This window comes from Oncorhynchus masou, chromosome 4 (assembly GCF_036934945.1).
Source record: "Oncorhynchus masou masou isolate Uvic2021 chromosome 4, UVic_Omas_1.1, whole genome shotgun sequence".
NCBI classification, from domain to species: Eukaryota; Metazoa; Chordata; class Actinopteri; order Salmoniformes; family Salmonidae; genus Oncorhynchus; species Oncorhynchus masou.
Genome location: NC_088215.1, coordinates 5,710,381 through 5,726,943, shown reverse-complemented (window position 1 = coordinate 5,726,943; position 16,563 = coordinate 5,710,381). Strand labels below are relative to the sequence as shown.

General features: G+C 43.2%; 2 protein-coding genes across 2 annotated transcripts; one reads left to right on the top strand and one right to left on the bottom strand.

The window, feature by feature from the left end:
- LOC135520316 (RNA-binding protein 34-like) lies at nucleotides 1-7,722 on the top strand. The gene is made up of 13 exons (XM_064945766.1): nucleotides 1-170; nucleotides 217-301; nucleotides 1,026-1,147; nucleotides 2,881-3,040; nucleotides 3,357-3,475; nucleotides 3,571-3,787; nucleotides 3,952-4,011; nucleotides 5,855-5,898; nucleotides 6,014-6,097; nucleotides 6,553-6,616; nucleotides 6,824-6,866; nucleotides 6,966-7,084; nucleotides 7,292-7,722. Exons 1-13 carry the CDS (start codon nucleotides 1-3, stop codon nucleotides 7,712-7,714), a joined length of 1,710 nt encoding a protein of 569 aa, XP_064801838.1. The 3' UTR covers nucleotides 7,715-7,722.
- A 1,794-nt stretch (nucleotides 7,723-9,516) lies between these two features.
- On the bottom strand, nucleotides 9,517-16,358 carry LOC135522077 (mitochondrial import receptor subunit TOM20 homolog). Its single transcript, XM_064948002.1, has 5 exons — nucleotides 16,122-16,358; nucleotides 14,746-14,792; nucleotides 13,000-13,081; nucleotides 12,526-12,668; nucleotides 9,517-10,322 (listed from the first exon to the last, which is right to left on the bottom strand). Exons 1-5 carry the CDS (start codon nucleotides 16,243-16,245, stop codon nucleotides 10,275-10,277), a joined length of 444 nt encoding a protein of 147 aa, XP_064804074.1. The 5' UTR covers nucleotides 16,246-16,358; the 3' UTR covers nucleotides 9,517-10,274.
- Nucleotides 16,359-16,563: the final 205 nt, after the last annotated feature.

Genomic DNA, 16,563 nt, shown 5'->3' with positions numbered 1-16,563 from the left:
ATGATTGTGGACTTCGGGAAACAGCAGAGGGAGCATGCCCTTATCAACACCAACGGAAAGTTGGAAAGCTTCAAGTTCCTCGACGTACGCATCACTGATGATCTGAAATGGTCCACCCACACAGGCAGTGTGGTGAAGAAGGCGCAACAGTTCCTCATCAACCTCAGGAGGTTGAGGAAATTTTGCTTGGCCCCTAAAACCCTCAAACGTTTACAGATGCACAATTGAGAGCATCCTGTCGGGCTATATCACCGCCTGGTACGGCAACTGCACCGACCGCAACTACAGGTCTCTCCAGAGGGTGCTGTGTGTGGTTTGCCCAACGCATCACCGGGGGCAAACTACCTGCCCTCCAGGACACCTACAGCACCCAATGTCACAGGAAGGCCAGAAAGATCATCAAGGACAACAACCACCCGAGCCACTGCCTGTTCACCCCGCTATCATCCAGAAGGCAACGTCAGTACAGATGCATCAAAGCTGGAACCGAGAGACTGAAAACATCCATCTCAAGGCCATCAGACTGTTAAATAGCCATTACTAGCCATCTTCCACCCGGTTACGCAACCCTGCTCCTTAGAGGCTGCTGCACTATATAGACTTGGAATCACTGGCTACTTTAATAATGTTTACATACTGCTTTAATCATCTCATATGAGCCACTGACATTGCTCAATCTAATATTTTATATATTTCTTAATTCCATTATTTTTTAGATTTGTGTATATTTGACGTGAATTGTTATACTACTGCACTGTTGGAGCTAGGAACACAAGCATTTCGCTACACCGCGAATAACATCTGATAAATATGTGTATGTGACCAATAATATGATGACACAGGTGCACCTTGTGCTGGGGACAATAAAAGGCCACTCTAAAATGTGCAGATTTGCTACAATACAATGCCACAGATGTCTCAGGAGCTTGCAATTGGCATGCTGACTGCAGGAATATTCAGAGCTGTTGCCAGAGAATTTAATGTTAATTTCTCTACCATAAGCCACCTTCAATGTCGTTTTACAGAATTTGGCAGCAGATCCAACCGGCCTCACAACCACAGACCACGTGTACGGCATCGTGCGGGAGAGCAGTTTGCTGATGTCAATGTTGTGGACAGTGTGCCCCAAGGTGGCGGTGGGGTTATGGTCAGGCATAAACTTACAGACAACGAACACAATTGAATTTTATCGATGGCAATTTGAATGCACAGTGACACCATGACGAGAGGCCAATTGTCGTGACATTCATCCGCCGCCAACACCATGTTTCTGCATGACAATGCACGGCACCATGTCGTAAGGCTCCGTACACACTTCCTGGAAGCTGAAAATGTCTCTGTTCTTCCATGGCCTGCCTACTCACCAGACATGTCACCCATTTAACATGTTTGGGATGCTCTGGATCTACGTGTACGACAGCATGCTCCAGGTCTCGCCATATTTAGCACAGCTATTTTAAGAGGAGTGGGACAACATTCCACAGGCCACATTAACAGCCTAATCAATGCTATTCGAAGGAGATGTATTGTGTTACGAGGCCACACAGGATGCAGACTGGTATTCTGATCCACGCCCCTATCTGTGACCAACAGATGCATATCTGTATTCAGTCGTGAAATCTGTAGAGTAGGGCCTAATTTATGTATTTCAATTGACTGATATCATTTGTATGAACTGTAACTCAGTGAAAACGTTAATTGTTTCATGTTGCGTTTATATTTTTGTTCAGTAAATTGCTTATGTTTGTTCGCAAACAATTAGGTTGGCAGCTCATTGACACTGAATAGCCTACCTTAGTGTGCTACCTCTGGAAGTTCAGGAAATGCTTATGAAGTCATCACAAGGGCAGCAAGCTGTCTTTGTAGCAATAAATATTACATGTGTAAATATTACACGTACTAGGGCCTCCCGGGTGGAGCAGTGGTTAAGGGCTGTGCCACCAGAGACTCTGGGTTCACACCCAGGCTCAGTCGTAAATCAGTCGCAATCGGGAGGTCCGTGGAGCGACGCACATTTGGCCTAGCGTCGTCCGGGTTAGGGAGGGTTTGGCCGGTAGGGATATCCTTGTCTCATCGCGCACCAGCGACTCCTGTGGCGGGCCGGGCGCAGTGCAAGCTAACCAAGGTTGCCAGGTGCACGGTGTTTCCTCCGACACATTGGGGCGGCTGGCTTCCGGGTTGGATGCGCGCTGTGTTAAGAAGCAGTGCGGCTTGAGTGGCTGCTGCCAACACACTGACTGTATACGCATACGTATACGTATATACTGTACTCTATATCATCTACTGCATCTTTATGTAATACATGTATCACTAGCCACTTTAAACTATGCCACTTTGTTTACATACTCATCTCATATGTATATACTGTACTCAATACCATCTACTGCATCTTGCCTATGCCGCTCTGTACCATCACTCATTCATATATCCTTATGTACATATTCTTTATCCCTTTACACTTGTGTGTTTAAGGTAGTAGTTTTGGAATTGTTAGTTAGATTACTCGTTGGTTATTACTGCATTGTCGGAAACTAGAAGCACAAGCATTTCGCTACACTTGCACTAACATCTGCTAACCATGTGTATGTGACAAATAAAATTTGATCTGATTTGGCTTGGTTGGGTTGTGTATCGGAGGACGGAAGACTTTCGACCTTCGTCTCTCCCGAGCCCGTACGGGAGTTGCAGTGATGAGACAAGATAGTAGCTACTAACAAATGGATACCACGAAATTGGGGAGAAAAGGGGGATTAAAAAAATAAATAATAATATTACACGTATTTTGGCATTCATGCACCTCTAGCTACCCAACAACTGTGGTAGTGAACAAACTGCTGCTGTATCTATTAAGTCTAACAATGTTCTTTTGTTTTTCCTTAGTGAGGGGCCATCCGTGGACAAACAGTCCTTGGACTATGTAGTGGGATCAGTATCAGGCAGCTTGTTTCCAAAGGAGTCTACATCCAGCTCCGGATCGTTATCTGCATTGTTCCAAGCTGCGCCAGTAGTTGACACTCTGTTCTTTGTTCCTGCTCCTAAGGTAAGCCCATAAGTCCAAGGCAAGGATGCACAGCTCGGGTCTTTTAACGCTGCAGCCCAGCTGACTTTTTGTTTTCCAGGAAACCAAGGCCATATTCAGTAGAGAAAAGGTTCTGAAATAATGTGAAACGGAGTTCCTACCTACCCACTAAGAAACACACATTTTAGCTTTCCTTTCCAAAATGATGGGGAGGTATTACCTGAAAAAACCAACAGAACTAGAGAGCTTGAGGGACCGAGTCGTGTACCCTTGCTAGAATCTTCTGTATTTGCCAACTGAGTGAAATTCTGTTAAAAAAAATGTATTCCATTCATAGCCTGAACCGAGGAGCGTGGAGTTGAAGGAAGGTGCGGTCACAAAAGTCCCGAACCACCAGAAACGAACAAAGAAAGCCGCAAAGGACAAATCAGCTGCAGACCTAAGTCTAGAAAACAGGTGAGCGATTAAAAATGAAACAATATGTGATATGCAAAATAATATGCTGCAAGAGATGTAGATTGATAGATAAAAGTTCTCCCTCTTGCTTTCAGAGAAACTGCATTACAAAATGCTGACGAAGATGAACAGGTCCCAAAGATGCCCAAGGAGACTAAAAGGAAAGCTGTTGAGATGGGAGAAGGGGGTGCGACAGAGGAGGAGGAGAGGCAGACAAAAAAACAGAGGACTGGAGCCCAAATTGCAGAGGAGAGGGTAAAGCAGAAACGAACAGTGTTTGTCGGCAACCTTCCTGCCAGCTGCACAAAGAAGGTAACAGCAGCCCCAGTCCTAGTTGAGTTATAAGCAGTGAACATAATCTCATTTAGGTATGTTGAAAGTAGACCTGGGTTCAAATAGCATTTGAAAGCAAATAAATGGTGATCGAAGTGAAAATACAAATATGCCTTATGTTGTTTCTGTGTTTGGTTTTTCAGACACTACAGCTCGTCTTCAAGGATCAGGGAGCCATTGAAAGCATTCGATTTCGATCAGTGGTAAGTACTCCATTCACTGTATTAAATTAAATTAATCTCATACCCATCATCAGACAATGTGAGTGCTTATTTGTGAGTTAGATGATGTAAGTAAGACTTTCAGGTCAACCTTCACAAGGCCACAGGGCCAGACGGATTACCAGGATGTGTACTCCGAGCATGCGCTGACCAACTGGCTTCACTAACGTTTTCAACCTCTCCCTGTCGAAGTCTGTAATACCAACATGTTTCAAGCAGACCACCATAGTCCCTGTGCCCAAGAACATGAAGGTAATCTGCCTAAATGACTACCGACCCGTAGCACTCACATCCGTAGCCATGAAATGCTTTGAAAGGCTGGTCATAGCTCACATCAACACCATTATCCCAGAAACCCTAGACCCACTCCAATTTGCATACCACACCAACAGATTCACAGATGATGCAATCTCTATTGCACGCCACACTGCCCTCTCACACCTGGACAAAATTAACATCTGTGAGAATGCTGTTCATGGACCACATCTCAGCTTTCAACACCATAGTGCCCACAAAGCACATCACTAAGCTAAGGACCCTGGGACTGAACACCTCCCTCTGCAACTGGATCCTGGACTTCCTGACGGGCCGCCCCCAGGTGGTAAGGGTAGGTAACAACACATCCGCAACGCTGATCCTCAACACATGGGCCCCTCAGGGTTGCGTGCTTAGGCCCCTCCTGTACTCCCTATTCACTCATGACTGCACGGCCAAACACGACTCCCAACACCATTAAGTTTGATGATGACAACAGTGACAACAGCCTGATTGCCAACAAGAATGAGACATCCTATAGGTAAGAGGTCAGAAACCTGACCGTGTGGTGCAAGCACAACCTCTCCCTCAATGTGATCAAGACAAACGAGCTGATTGTGGACTACAGAAAAAGGAGGACTGAGCACGCCCCCATTCTCATCAACAGGGCTGTAGTGGAGCAGGTTGAGAACTTCAAGTTCCTTGGTGTCCACATCACCAACAAACATGGTCCAAGCACACCAAGACAGTCGTAAAGAGTGCACGACAAAACCTATTCCCCCTCAGGAGACTGAAAAGATTTGGCACGAGTTCTCAGAACCTCAAAAGGTTTTACAGCTGCACTATCGAGAGCATCCTGGTGGGTTGCATCACTGCCTGGTATGACAAGTGCTTGGCTTCCGACCGCAAGGCACTACAGAGGGTAACGCGTAAGGCCCAGTACATCTCCGTGGCCAAGCTTCCTGCCATCCAGGACCTCTATACCAGGTGGTGTCAGAGGAAGGCGCTAAAAATTGTCAGACTCCAGCCACCCTAGTCATAGTCTCTGCTACCGCATGGCACCGGAGTGCCAAGTCTAGGTCCAAGAGACGCCAAAATAGCTTCTACTCCCAAGCCATAAGACTCCTGAACAGCTAATCAAATGGCCGCCCAGACTAATTACATTGCCCCCCCTCTGGAACGGTGCTGCTACTCTGTTATCTGTGCATAGTCACTTTAATAACTCTACCTACATGTACATATTACCTCGACAACAGTGCCCCCCGCACATTGACATTGTACCGGTACCCCCTGTATATAGCCCCGCTATTGTTATTTACAGCTGCTCTTTAATTTTGATATTTTTATCTCTTACCTTTGAGGTATTTTCTGAACTGCATTGTTTAAGGGCTTGTAAGTAAGCATTCCGCTGTATGGTCTACACCTGTTGTATGTGACAAATAAAATTTGATTTCCACTAGGGTAGAACTTCCTGAATGCTTCATAGTAATGGATGAAAGTTGAATAGTACAACGTTTTCTGAAGACTCAACCCTGATCGGTGAAGCTAAAACATGTCATTTTCCTTGCAGGTAAGAGAAGATCCATCTATGTCACGCAAAGTAGCAGCTATTCAGTAAGTTTCCCTGTCCTTTTACCATGAGAAATGCTAACACTGATTGAATGGGAGTATCCGTGGTAACATGACGCGTGCATTTGAGAACTTTTTTGTTGTTGCTTTCCTTCTCTAGACGCAACGTTCACCCCAAGAAGCAGAGCATCAATGCCTACGTGGTTTTCGAAGCTGAAGAAGGAGTCGAGAAGGCATTGGAAAGGTACAGCAACTGGCAAGCATTCAACTTGAATTGTATCATGGCTGTTTTACGCTATCATAATCTCGTAAACCCAGAACTAAAGTCTTCCTAATTTTGCGTCAGATGTCTATTACATTTCCCTTCTGAAATTCGAAAATGTGAGCACCTGCGAAATCGTGATTTGTCTAAATGAACAGTGTCAAAATCTGCGTACCAGAACAAATCGAAACAAATGTATTTATATAGCCCTTCGTACATCAGCTGATATCTCAACGTGCTGTACAGAAACCCAGCCTAAAACCCCAAACAGCAAGCAATGCAGGTGTAGGAACAAAGTTCCTCATTCGTCGTCAAATCCCAGTCAGTTGACAGATGCTACGTTACCATGTGTTACTTGCGTCTGTCCAAGAGATTAACATATCAAGTGTTATCTTTAGGCCCTTGTGGGTTAATATGTATTACTTTAATTCTTGCAGGAACGGCATGGAGATTGAGAAAAACTTTCACATCCGAGTCGACAGGGTCTCCAAAAGTTCATTGGTAAGTGTCCCATGACACTTGATATTTTAAAAAGCACAGCACCTGCCTAGCATTAAGATCGGTATACTTGGTGGCAATAGAATGCACTTGCTGACAGTTTGATCCAGTTAAGGTGATAAATTGACATTAGCTTAATCCTTTGATTTTTGTATAAACTTGTTTGACCAAGGATGCTGCTACATTGAATAAAATCGTTTCGACTTTCAGCACGATCACAAGAGGTCAATATTCATTGGCAATCTACCATTCGGTGAGTAACTAGAAGAGGGTTTACTTTCCTGTGAACGTCTCATCCAAAAGGAAAACAATAAAATGCACGTTATTTGGCTCATACTGTATTAACTTGCAGATATAAACGAATTGCCATTGCGACAGCACTTTGAGGAGTGTGGCAAGGTGGAGGGGGTGCGGCTGGTGCGGGACAAGAACTCTGGAATGGGCAAGGGCTTCGGCTACATCTTATTCGAGGTGAGAAAAAGAACGCACCCAACCTGCTCAGAGATGTGTGTGAAGCAGTTATGTATGCATTTCAGCAGTCGTCCCACTACTGAGCTGGCTAAGTCCCACTACTGAGCTGGCTAAGTCCCATACGGCAGCAGCACACAGTTTATTTTCTAACTACACCCCCTCCATCCGTACCTGCATCATCTCTAACAGCTAACGCTTTTGTTGTAGAGCATCGATGCTGTCCAGCTGGCCTTGAAACTAGACGGCTCAAAACTCCTCGGGAGGTCGGTCCGGGTGAAGAGGTCAGTGAAGAAGGAGAAAGAGAAGACGAAGGTGGTGCACAGAGGTCCCAGAGGGAAAGAAAGAGAGATTAAGGGTGCAGGGAAGGAGCCTACGAAAGGGGGATTTAAGGAGAGACCGGGCCAGGGAGGTCCCCAAAACAAATCTTCCGGGAGGCCGCAGGGGAAGGGGCCTCAAATGAAATCGATGGGGAAGCCATTCAAGAAAAGTCTAGGTGAGGCAACGAAAGCCCCCACAGGCCCCTCTTCCTTCAAAGGTGAGATGGCCGACCCAAACAGAAAAAAAGCAAAGGTGAAAGCACTGAAGAAGAAACTCAAACCGAGGAAAAGGAATCAGGTCGTACACATTTGATGGTCTGTGCTTTGTGCCTTTGTAAATTAATTTGATATTGTTAAAGAAGATAAAAATGTGTTGTACAATTAACATGTCAGTGGAGTTATATCATGAGATGGTGTGTAAGCGTTCCTGATGTAACATCCATGCCTACCCACATTTCCAGTTGAAACGGTTGTTTTTTTAGGTTGGGGCTATCGCACCCAATGTATGTAAATATTAACATGTACAGTTGAAGTCGGAAGTTTACATCAACTTCGTTTGGAGTCATTAACTCGTTTTTCAACCACTCCACTAATTTCTTGTTAACAAACTATAGTTTTGGCAAGTCGGTTAGGACATCACTTTTACACAAGTCATTTTTCCAGCAATTGTTTAGAGATTATTTCACTGTATCACAATTCCAGTGGGCCTGAAGTTTACGTACACTAAGTTGACTGTACCTTTAAACAGCTTGGAAAATTCCAGAAAATTGTGTGGCTTTAGAAGCTTCTGTCAATTGGAAGTGTACCTGTGGATGTATTTCAAGGCCTACCTTCAAACTCGGTGCCTCTTTCCTTAACATCATGGGAAAATCAAAAGAAAATCAGCCAAGACCTCAAAAAAAAAAAATTGTGGACCTCCACAAGTCTGGTTCAACCTTGGGAGCAATTTCCAAACACCTGAAGGTACCACGTTCATCTGTACAAACAATAGTACGCAAGTATAGACACCATGGGACCACGCAGCCGTCATACCACTCAGGAAGGAGACGCGTTCGGTCTCCTAGAGATGAACGTACTTTGGTGCAAAAAGTTCAAATCAATCCCAGAACAACAAAGGACCTTGAAGATGCTGGAGGAAGCAGGTACGGTAAAAGTCCTATATCGACATAACCTGAAAGGCCCCTCAGCAAGGAAGAAGGCACTTCTCCAAAACCGGCATAAAAAAAAGCCAGACTATGGTTTGCAAATGCACATGGGGACAAAGACTGTACTTTTGGGAGAAATGTCCTCTGGTCTAATACAACTGTTTGGCCATAATGACCATTGTTATGTTTGGAGGAAAAAGTGGGAGGCTTGCAAGCCAGAGAACCTCATCCCAACCGTGAAGAACAGGGGTGGCAGCATCATGTTGTGGGGGTGCTTTGCTGCAGGAGGGACTGGTGCACTTCACAAAATAGATGGCATCATGAGGCAGGAAAAATGTGGATATATTGAAGCAACATCAAGACATCAGTTAAACCTTGGTCGCAAATGGGTCTTCCATGTGGACAATGACCCCAAGCATACTTCCAAAGTTGTGGCAACATGGCTTAAGGACAACAAAGTCAAGGTATTGGAGTGGCCATCACAAAGCCCTGACCTCAATCCTATAGAAGATTTGTGGGCAGAACTGAAAAGGCATGTGCGAGCAAGGAGGCCTACAAACCTGACTCAGTTACACCAGCTCTGTCAGAAGGAATGGGCCAAAATTCACCCAACTTATTGTGGGAAGCCTGTTGAAAAGCTACCTCTAACATTTGACCCAAGTTTAAATTGTTTAAGGCAATGCTAACAAATTCTAATTGAGTGTATGTAAACTTCTGACCCACTGGGAATGTTATGAAAGAAATAAGACTATTCTGACATTTCACATTCTTAAAATAAAGTGATCCTAACTGTCTTAGACAGGGAATTTCTACTAGGATTAAAATGTCAGGAAGTGTGAAAAACAGTTTAAATGTATTTGGCTACTGTGTGTAAACTTCCAACGGTGGTCCCACCTAATGGTAGGGGAAACATTCATTAACTATTCTGGACATTAACAGCTGAGAGACTAAATAAAGTTTTAGAAACAAGTGTCATTTACCTTTTTATTTTGATTTCTTACAAAGAGGAACAACCTCTTAATGACCTAACAGAACATTCAACCACTTTCTAAAGTATCTGCATGTCGGACTGAAATCAAAACAATAACTTAAATACAATGAAGCAACAACATTGAGACAGTCGTTCAATTTCCTTGTTCCTACATGTGATCTAAGAAGTTTGTAGAAATAGGTTTTAATACAGGGGCTATATGTATCAAGTAGGAATGCTTTTTTAGGATCCATTTCCCTTTTACATCACAATGAATAAGAATGCATGGGCAGAGGGGGACCTGATCCTAGATCAGCACTCCTACTCAAGACGCTTAATACATATGGTCCCAGAGCTGTGTAAACGTGGGAGTGGTTGCAGGGATGATATTGCTACACCTTCGAGAGACCGACCACTAAGAGAAGCAAAACAATGTATTTTTCTAACTGCATATGAATCCAATAAAAATGCTGTCCGATGGGTTCATGTTTCTTTCATTTGGACATCAGCGAAAGAATGTTCAATACCCTCCAAAAAGTGATTTAAAAAAAAGTTAACCTCTTATCCTGACTTGTCTAGAAAATTGGTTATAGGAGCACCGGGATTAACTTTCCCCGAGGTACCGATCTAGGATCACCTTCCCCTCCCCAATCCTAACCTTAACGATTAGTGGGGGAAATACAAAACTGACCCAAGATCAGCATCTAGGGGCACTCCGTTATAGGAGGGTTCCGAGGAGAAATTTCCAGCGACGATCCTCATTCTAAGTCCTCTTCATTCAAGCTACCTTGTGCGCTCACAATACGCTGCAGGAAAGAGGGAAATAACGTCAAATTCTAAAGCCATAAACATGCAAAATGTGTCCAGTTTCCACATCGTTGTTGATCTCGGACCATAATCATAAAAGAGTCAGAATAGAAGTGCTGATCTAGGATCAGGGCCCATATTCAAAAAGCATCTTCTCCTACTCAGATGTTTTATGTATACGGGCTCAGGTCCCCTCTGTCCATGTTCTTACTCAAGATAAAAACTGGCCCTAAAAACAGCACTCCTACTCTATGGTTGAGACAACAGCCCCTGAAAGGACTGAAGATTGTTAAACAGTGTGGTGGGTGCCTTTCATCATGTTAGAAAGACCATCGTAATTTTTGACAAGGTTTGATAGGTAAAAGCAGTATGTTGGATCTGTACTCGGAGGCACATACAGCTCCACCAAAGTCATGAGCCGTGTTTCAGTCCCAGACATGTTTGTTACCTAAACTCATTCTTGAAAAAAAAAATGGTGCCGATAGTGGGCAGCCGTGCTTCTAAATTTGATCGCGCCTAAGCTTTAAAAACTTTCTCCTGAAGAGAACTCATCCCGAGAGCCGTAGACTAGAAAACTTAAATAGCATTACAACTAACTAAAACAGCTGTAAGCAACGTTGCAGTATTTTTTTTATATAAGCATTTCGCTATATCCACAATAACATCTGTTAAACACGTGACCATTTTTTTGTTTTTTTGAATCAGATTGTACTTCTGTCTAGCATATAATACAACTGGTTTTTAGGGCTGGGCGAGATCCAAATTTGTTTTTGCTAAATGTTCAGATGCCTGTATCGCAGGAATCTACGGTTTTATTATTTGGATGAATCTTATGTCTTTTTGGTCTCATCTCCTTCGCTCCTTGTGCACCTTCCCACTAGCACACAGACGCCAAGCCCCTCACAACAAAGACGAAATAAACTAATTGTTGCCATAGAGGAAGTCAAACTCGCTGTTTGCAGCATTTGAGGTTTGGTCCAACAACCAGTCATAGGAACACCGAAATGCTAAGACACTTTTACTGAAATAGACGAGAACTTAACCTTTCTATGTGTCAACTCTCAATGTAGTACAGAGCAAACCCTACTAAAATGAGTATCAATGAATATGATGGAAAATTCATGCTCAGTCTGTCACGCGCGGTACCGCTAGCAGCATTTCAGCCACAGACTTGTGTGCTAGCTGTGTAGTCTGTGTTTTTATAAATGTGCATAAAAATACATTAGGAATTGGCAACTCATTCTCATTCTGAGAAATAAGCATTGGTTTATCCAGGTAGGCCACTTGATTTCGATATCTAAATAAGTTCAACTGTTCTACCTTGTTGGCTAGCAAATAGATTCAAGTTGGTCAGACTTCAAATAAACATTAGCTGGCTACTCACTAGCACGTGGGTGTAGCCAGCTAATGTGCTGGAGTGATTGTACGAGACCCGTGTTAAATTTTCCTATTATGCCTGCTACAAGAAGTTGGTCATTGTGCATGATTCTGGTTAAATATGTAAAAAATAAATAAATGCAATTTCATAAACAGACATGAAAAACAGATCAATTATATATATTTTTAAGTAGGTTAAACTATTAATCAAATAATTAAATTATTAGTCAGTCTTATGGTTGTGGAAAGATCATATTTAGCTTAGTTATAATTTTACAAGCCCTGAATTCAGTTAAGATTATTGCTGACTGTTTGAAATGAGGTGTATTGACCTTTAACTGTGCAACAAAGCTTAGGGAAAATGTTTAAAAATAAAATCAAGGTATATTGTGACTCACCAATGTTTAGAAATAAAGATACAATTTTTAGGCCATATTGGCCAGCCCTAGTTGGTTTCCGCTTTCTTGCTTGAATACACTTACTGTAAATTGCTCTGAATAGAAGCGTACCCGCTGCAGATGCGGGCACTAAAAAGTAATCTGTAGCAGACTGTGTTGCACACATTGTGGCAATGGTTATGCTAATAGCACAGCGCAACATAACTTTTCAGAACCTGCAACTGCAAATGACCCTGAAATGTATGAGAGGCACTATACCTGGCTGACGGTTAGTGTTGGGGTTGTTACACAAGCTCAATTTTGAATAGGATTGCAGTTCTGACTACATATTAGATACGTTAGCTTCCTTGCTTGTATGCACTTACTGTAAGCAGCCCAGGGTAGGAGTGTCTGCTAAATGACCTTGAAGTAGAGAAAAGGACTGTACCTGGCTGATGGTGGGCAGTTTGGTGAGTAGCATCTGGAAGACTGGTGGAGGGAGAGTCTGCTGCAGCACCTGGAGAAGCTGCTGGGGCTGGCCGCACACGGCGATGGCGTTGGTCAGGTGCTCGATGCCGTTCTCGTAATCTCCTATACCGGAATACCAAGCGCAAAGAGGTTTAGATTGACAAAACGAGCAGTACATTATATGGAGAACAGTGTCGTTACTCTGGTCAAAAGTAAATTAGGTAGTGCATTATGGGGCACAAGGCGTCATTGCACTGGTCGAAAGTAGTGGGGGAGGATGTCAATGCTTTGGTCCAAAGTAATGCACTACATGGGGAACATGCAGTCATCGCTTAGTAAAAAGTAGTGTACTATATGGGGTCATCGCTTGGTAAAAGTGCACTAGCAGACCTATATGGGGAATAGAGAGTCACACACAGCCTAAGTCATGTCAATGTAAGCAAGACTGGTTTACCTTGAGCCAACAGCTCCTCTCCCAGCTGAATCTCCTCCAGGAAGAACTTCTGAACCGCCTCAGCATCCTTCAGGTCTGGGAGCTGCAAGAGTTCCACAACACACACTTTTCTTTTCATTGGTCAAGAAATAACTAAAACATAGACAGGTGGAAAAGCTCGTCGATGGCCTATGCTCCAGGAAGAATAAAATGCCTATTCACATGAGTTGGGGCAATCCGCCGAGGCTTCGTCAGGTGTAAGGTAAGAGTTCAATTTAAGTGAACTCTTAACGCACCGCCTAGCTCAGCACAGCCGTTCTTGCTGGGTTTGCACTTCCTCCATTGGAAAACAATGGCATGTTCGCCACAGAACCATTCTTGTACGAGTCAAGTATGTGGGCCTTAAGTAACAGATTTTGGAGAGAAGAGTGTAGTCGAGTAGGTCTGTTTCCATTGGGGAGCTATACAGTTGTGTTGACTGAAATTCGGTACCACTGTACAGACAAAAGGTTTAACCTCTTGAAACTCCCCATCCCGGATCCGGGATTGTGACTAAGCCTCAGGCTCATTAGCATAACGCAACGTTAACGATTTCTGAAAATCGCAAATAAAATTAAAATAATGCGTTTGCTCTCAAGCTTAGCCTTTTCTTAACAACACTGTCATCTCAGATTTTCAAAATATGCTTTTGAACCATAGAAATTGACTAATTTGTGTAAGAGTATGCAAAGCTAGCATAGCATTTTGTGTAGCATGTAGCACGCAACATTTTCACAAAAGCCAGATAACCAAATAAATAAAATCATTTACCTTTGAAGAGCTTCTGATGTTTTCAATGAGGAGACTCCCAGCCACATACCAAATGCGCAGTGTTTCCTGAAAGCGTCTGTGTGTAGGAGAAATCGTTCCGTTTTCTACATTGCGCCTGGCTACCGAAACAACCGAAAATGCAGTCACCTACAACGTGAAACCTTTTCCGGATTAACTACATAATATCGACCGAAACATGGCAAACGTTGTTTGGAATCAATCCTCAAGGTGTTTTTTCACATATCTCTTCATTGACATGCAGTTCTTGGAAGCTTGCTTCTCTCTCTGTGCCCCATGGAAAAATACTGGCAGGTGACTTTTGCGCACCAATTTCGGCGCAGGACACCGGGCGGACACGTGGTAAATGTGGTCTCTTATGGTCAATCTTCCAACGATCTGCCTACAAATACGTCACAATGCTGCAGACACCTTGGGGAAACGACAGAAAAGGCAGACTCATTCCTCTTGCGTTCACAGCCATATAAGGAGATCATGAAAGACAGAGCCTCAAAAATCCTTGTCATTTCCTGGATGCCAAATCATCTTGGTTTTGCCTGAAGCTCACGTTAAAGGGCACGCACAGAGAAGATATTTGTATTTCTGGACACGTCAGAGTGTTTTCTTTCGAACAGTAGCAATTATATGCATAGTCAAGCATCTTTTTGTGACAAAATATCTTGTTTAAAACGGGAACGTTTTTCTTCCAAAAATGAAATAGCGCCACCATAAGTGTAAGAGGTTAATAAATGCACTAATTCCAGTCTCAAATCAGTCATACCCAGCCATCACCTTGCCGTGTCCCAATACATGCCAGTGAAGATATCCTGTTTATTCCACTTGAGGTCATTGGAGATTATTTTCCACAAGGTATCATCTGAAGTGTACTAGACATGACTTCTTTAGACGTGTGTTCATTGAGGAAGAATAGAAATAGTACATTGAGGGGATTTTACTCACCTTTGACAGTCCTGTCCCCTGTTTTGCAGCCGCCTGATTTCTCCTCCCTTGGGCAGAGGTAAACACAATCACTGTTAATATAAATAGCTTTGGGGATTGCTCCTGTTTGTACTTAGACAACTTAGTCTTTCATTGTAGGATTGCCTGAAAAACTATGATTAGGAACAGTAAGGAAGTCCCATTAACATCCTAAATTGACACCCTGAAGTACAACTTCGGCTTTGAACAAAGCTCCAAAATAATCCACACACCTTCCCTTGATAAAGTGGTTTACCCAGGTCAGAATCAGGAAATACTTAAGTGTAGCTGCTAAATAGCAAGTGACAACTAGCCAAACAATCCTAGTTATTTTTTTCTGATAGAGTGATTAACTACCAGAGTGGAAGGTCAATTTAAAAAAGGCTAACAGAGGAACATGGCTCATTCAGTAAAGCAGGTGTATAAAGCATTGTGGCCAGCTGACAGCCAAAATCCATCTTTCATACTGTAGTCCAGCTACAATTGTAGTCTAGTTAATGTGGGACTGGAATGTGATCTGTATAGGATTTTAATTGTGACATGCATCCATGTGTATTCTAATTGGCTCCTGTATTAGAGTGAGGGATTCTGGGTAGAAGACAAGGCAGAACTGCCATTATGTTGTGTGTGGAGGTGTATTTATTTTATATCCCCTTATGAGTTATGCAGTCTCATCATTCAAGTTTGCAGTCTAATGCTCTGTAGGCGCATTATCAGCTTCTTCGTACTGACAACCCATGGCCTTACATGAGTAGTAGGCCTGGATAGAGTAACACCAGGGATATCCAGGTTGCTCTAATACAGGAGCCGATTAGAATACACATATGGATGCATGTCACAATAAAAATCCTATACAGATCACATTCCAGTCCCACATTAACTAGACTACAATTGTAGCTGGGCTACAGTATGAAAGATGGATTTTGGCTGCTTGGCAAGCTCTGTCTGATATGACTAGTAGCCTAGAATGGTTGGTTTAGGTTACATAACAGTTCAAAACACACCATCAATTAATTAATCAGGGTAGGTGCAGCTTTCCATGTCTGAATTCAACTAACAGAACGCTTGTTGTGAGTGAGTAGGAAGTAAAGGAGGTAGTTAGCAGAGAAACGCTCAACTCTATAAGAGAACAGAGTTGAGTTGCTATGCGCTAGTTAGGTGCAGGACTTTTGTGGTTAGCAGTGCGCTGACAATGAATCAGATCTAGTGCACAAACCATTAACGTAACCATGCAAGCATCTATACTTCGCCAATTGGGAATAGTTAAACGAGTTCGGCCTGGCTCGGGCATTTAGTTGCACCTCAGGTCTCCCAAACAGAGACCGGAGCGGGTTGCAAAGGACGTGGACAACACTCACGTTCTCGCAGCCTGTTCTTGAAGTTGGGGTCACTCCGTCTTTTCCTGTCGAAGTAGATGCAGTAGCCAACGAACAGAGCCCCGCAAACACCGGCGGCTATGGTGCTCGATTTACCGCCCATCATCACGAAATGGTTGATATTTCTATGTTAACAAAGAGAATATTTCAATTTTGGCTTATATCAAAGGTGGTACATGACCTCACACAGTCGCAAGTTCGCAACAAAAAGGACCAGTAGGACCGCTGACTAATTTGACAGCTAGGGTGTCCGCATTGAACGCCTGATCGAAAATAATACACATTTAATTCCGAATCACATGATATCTCCGATAGCGTATGCATTTGATTGAATATAAAGTGTTGTATGTTGAACCCAGATGGGGGGGGGGGTAGGATTTCTTTAAATCAATGTAAGTAGTATTGGGTCGCATTGAAATGTAAG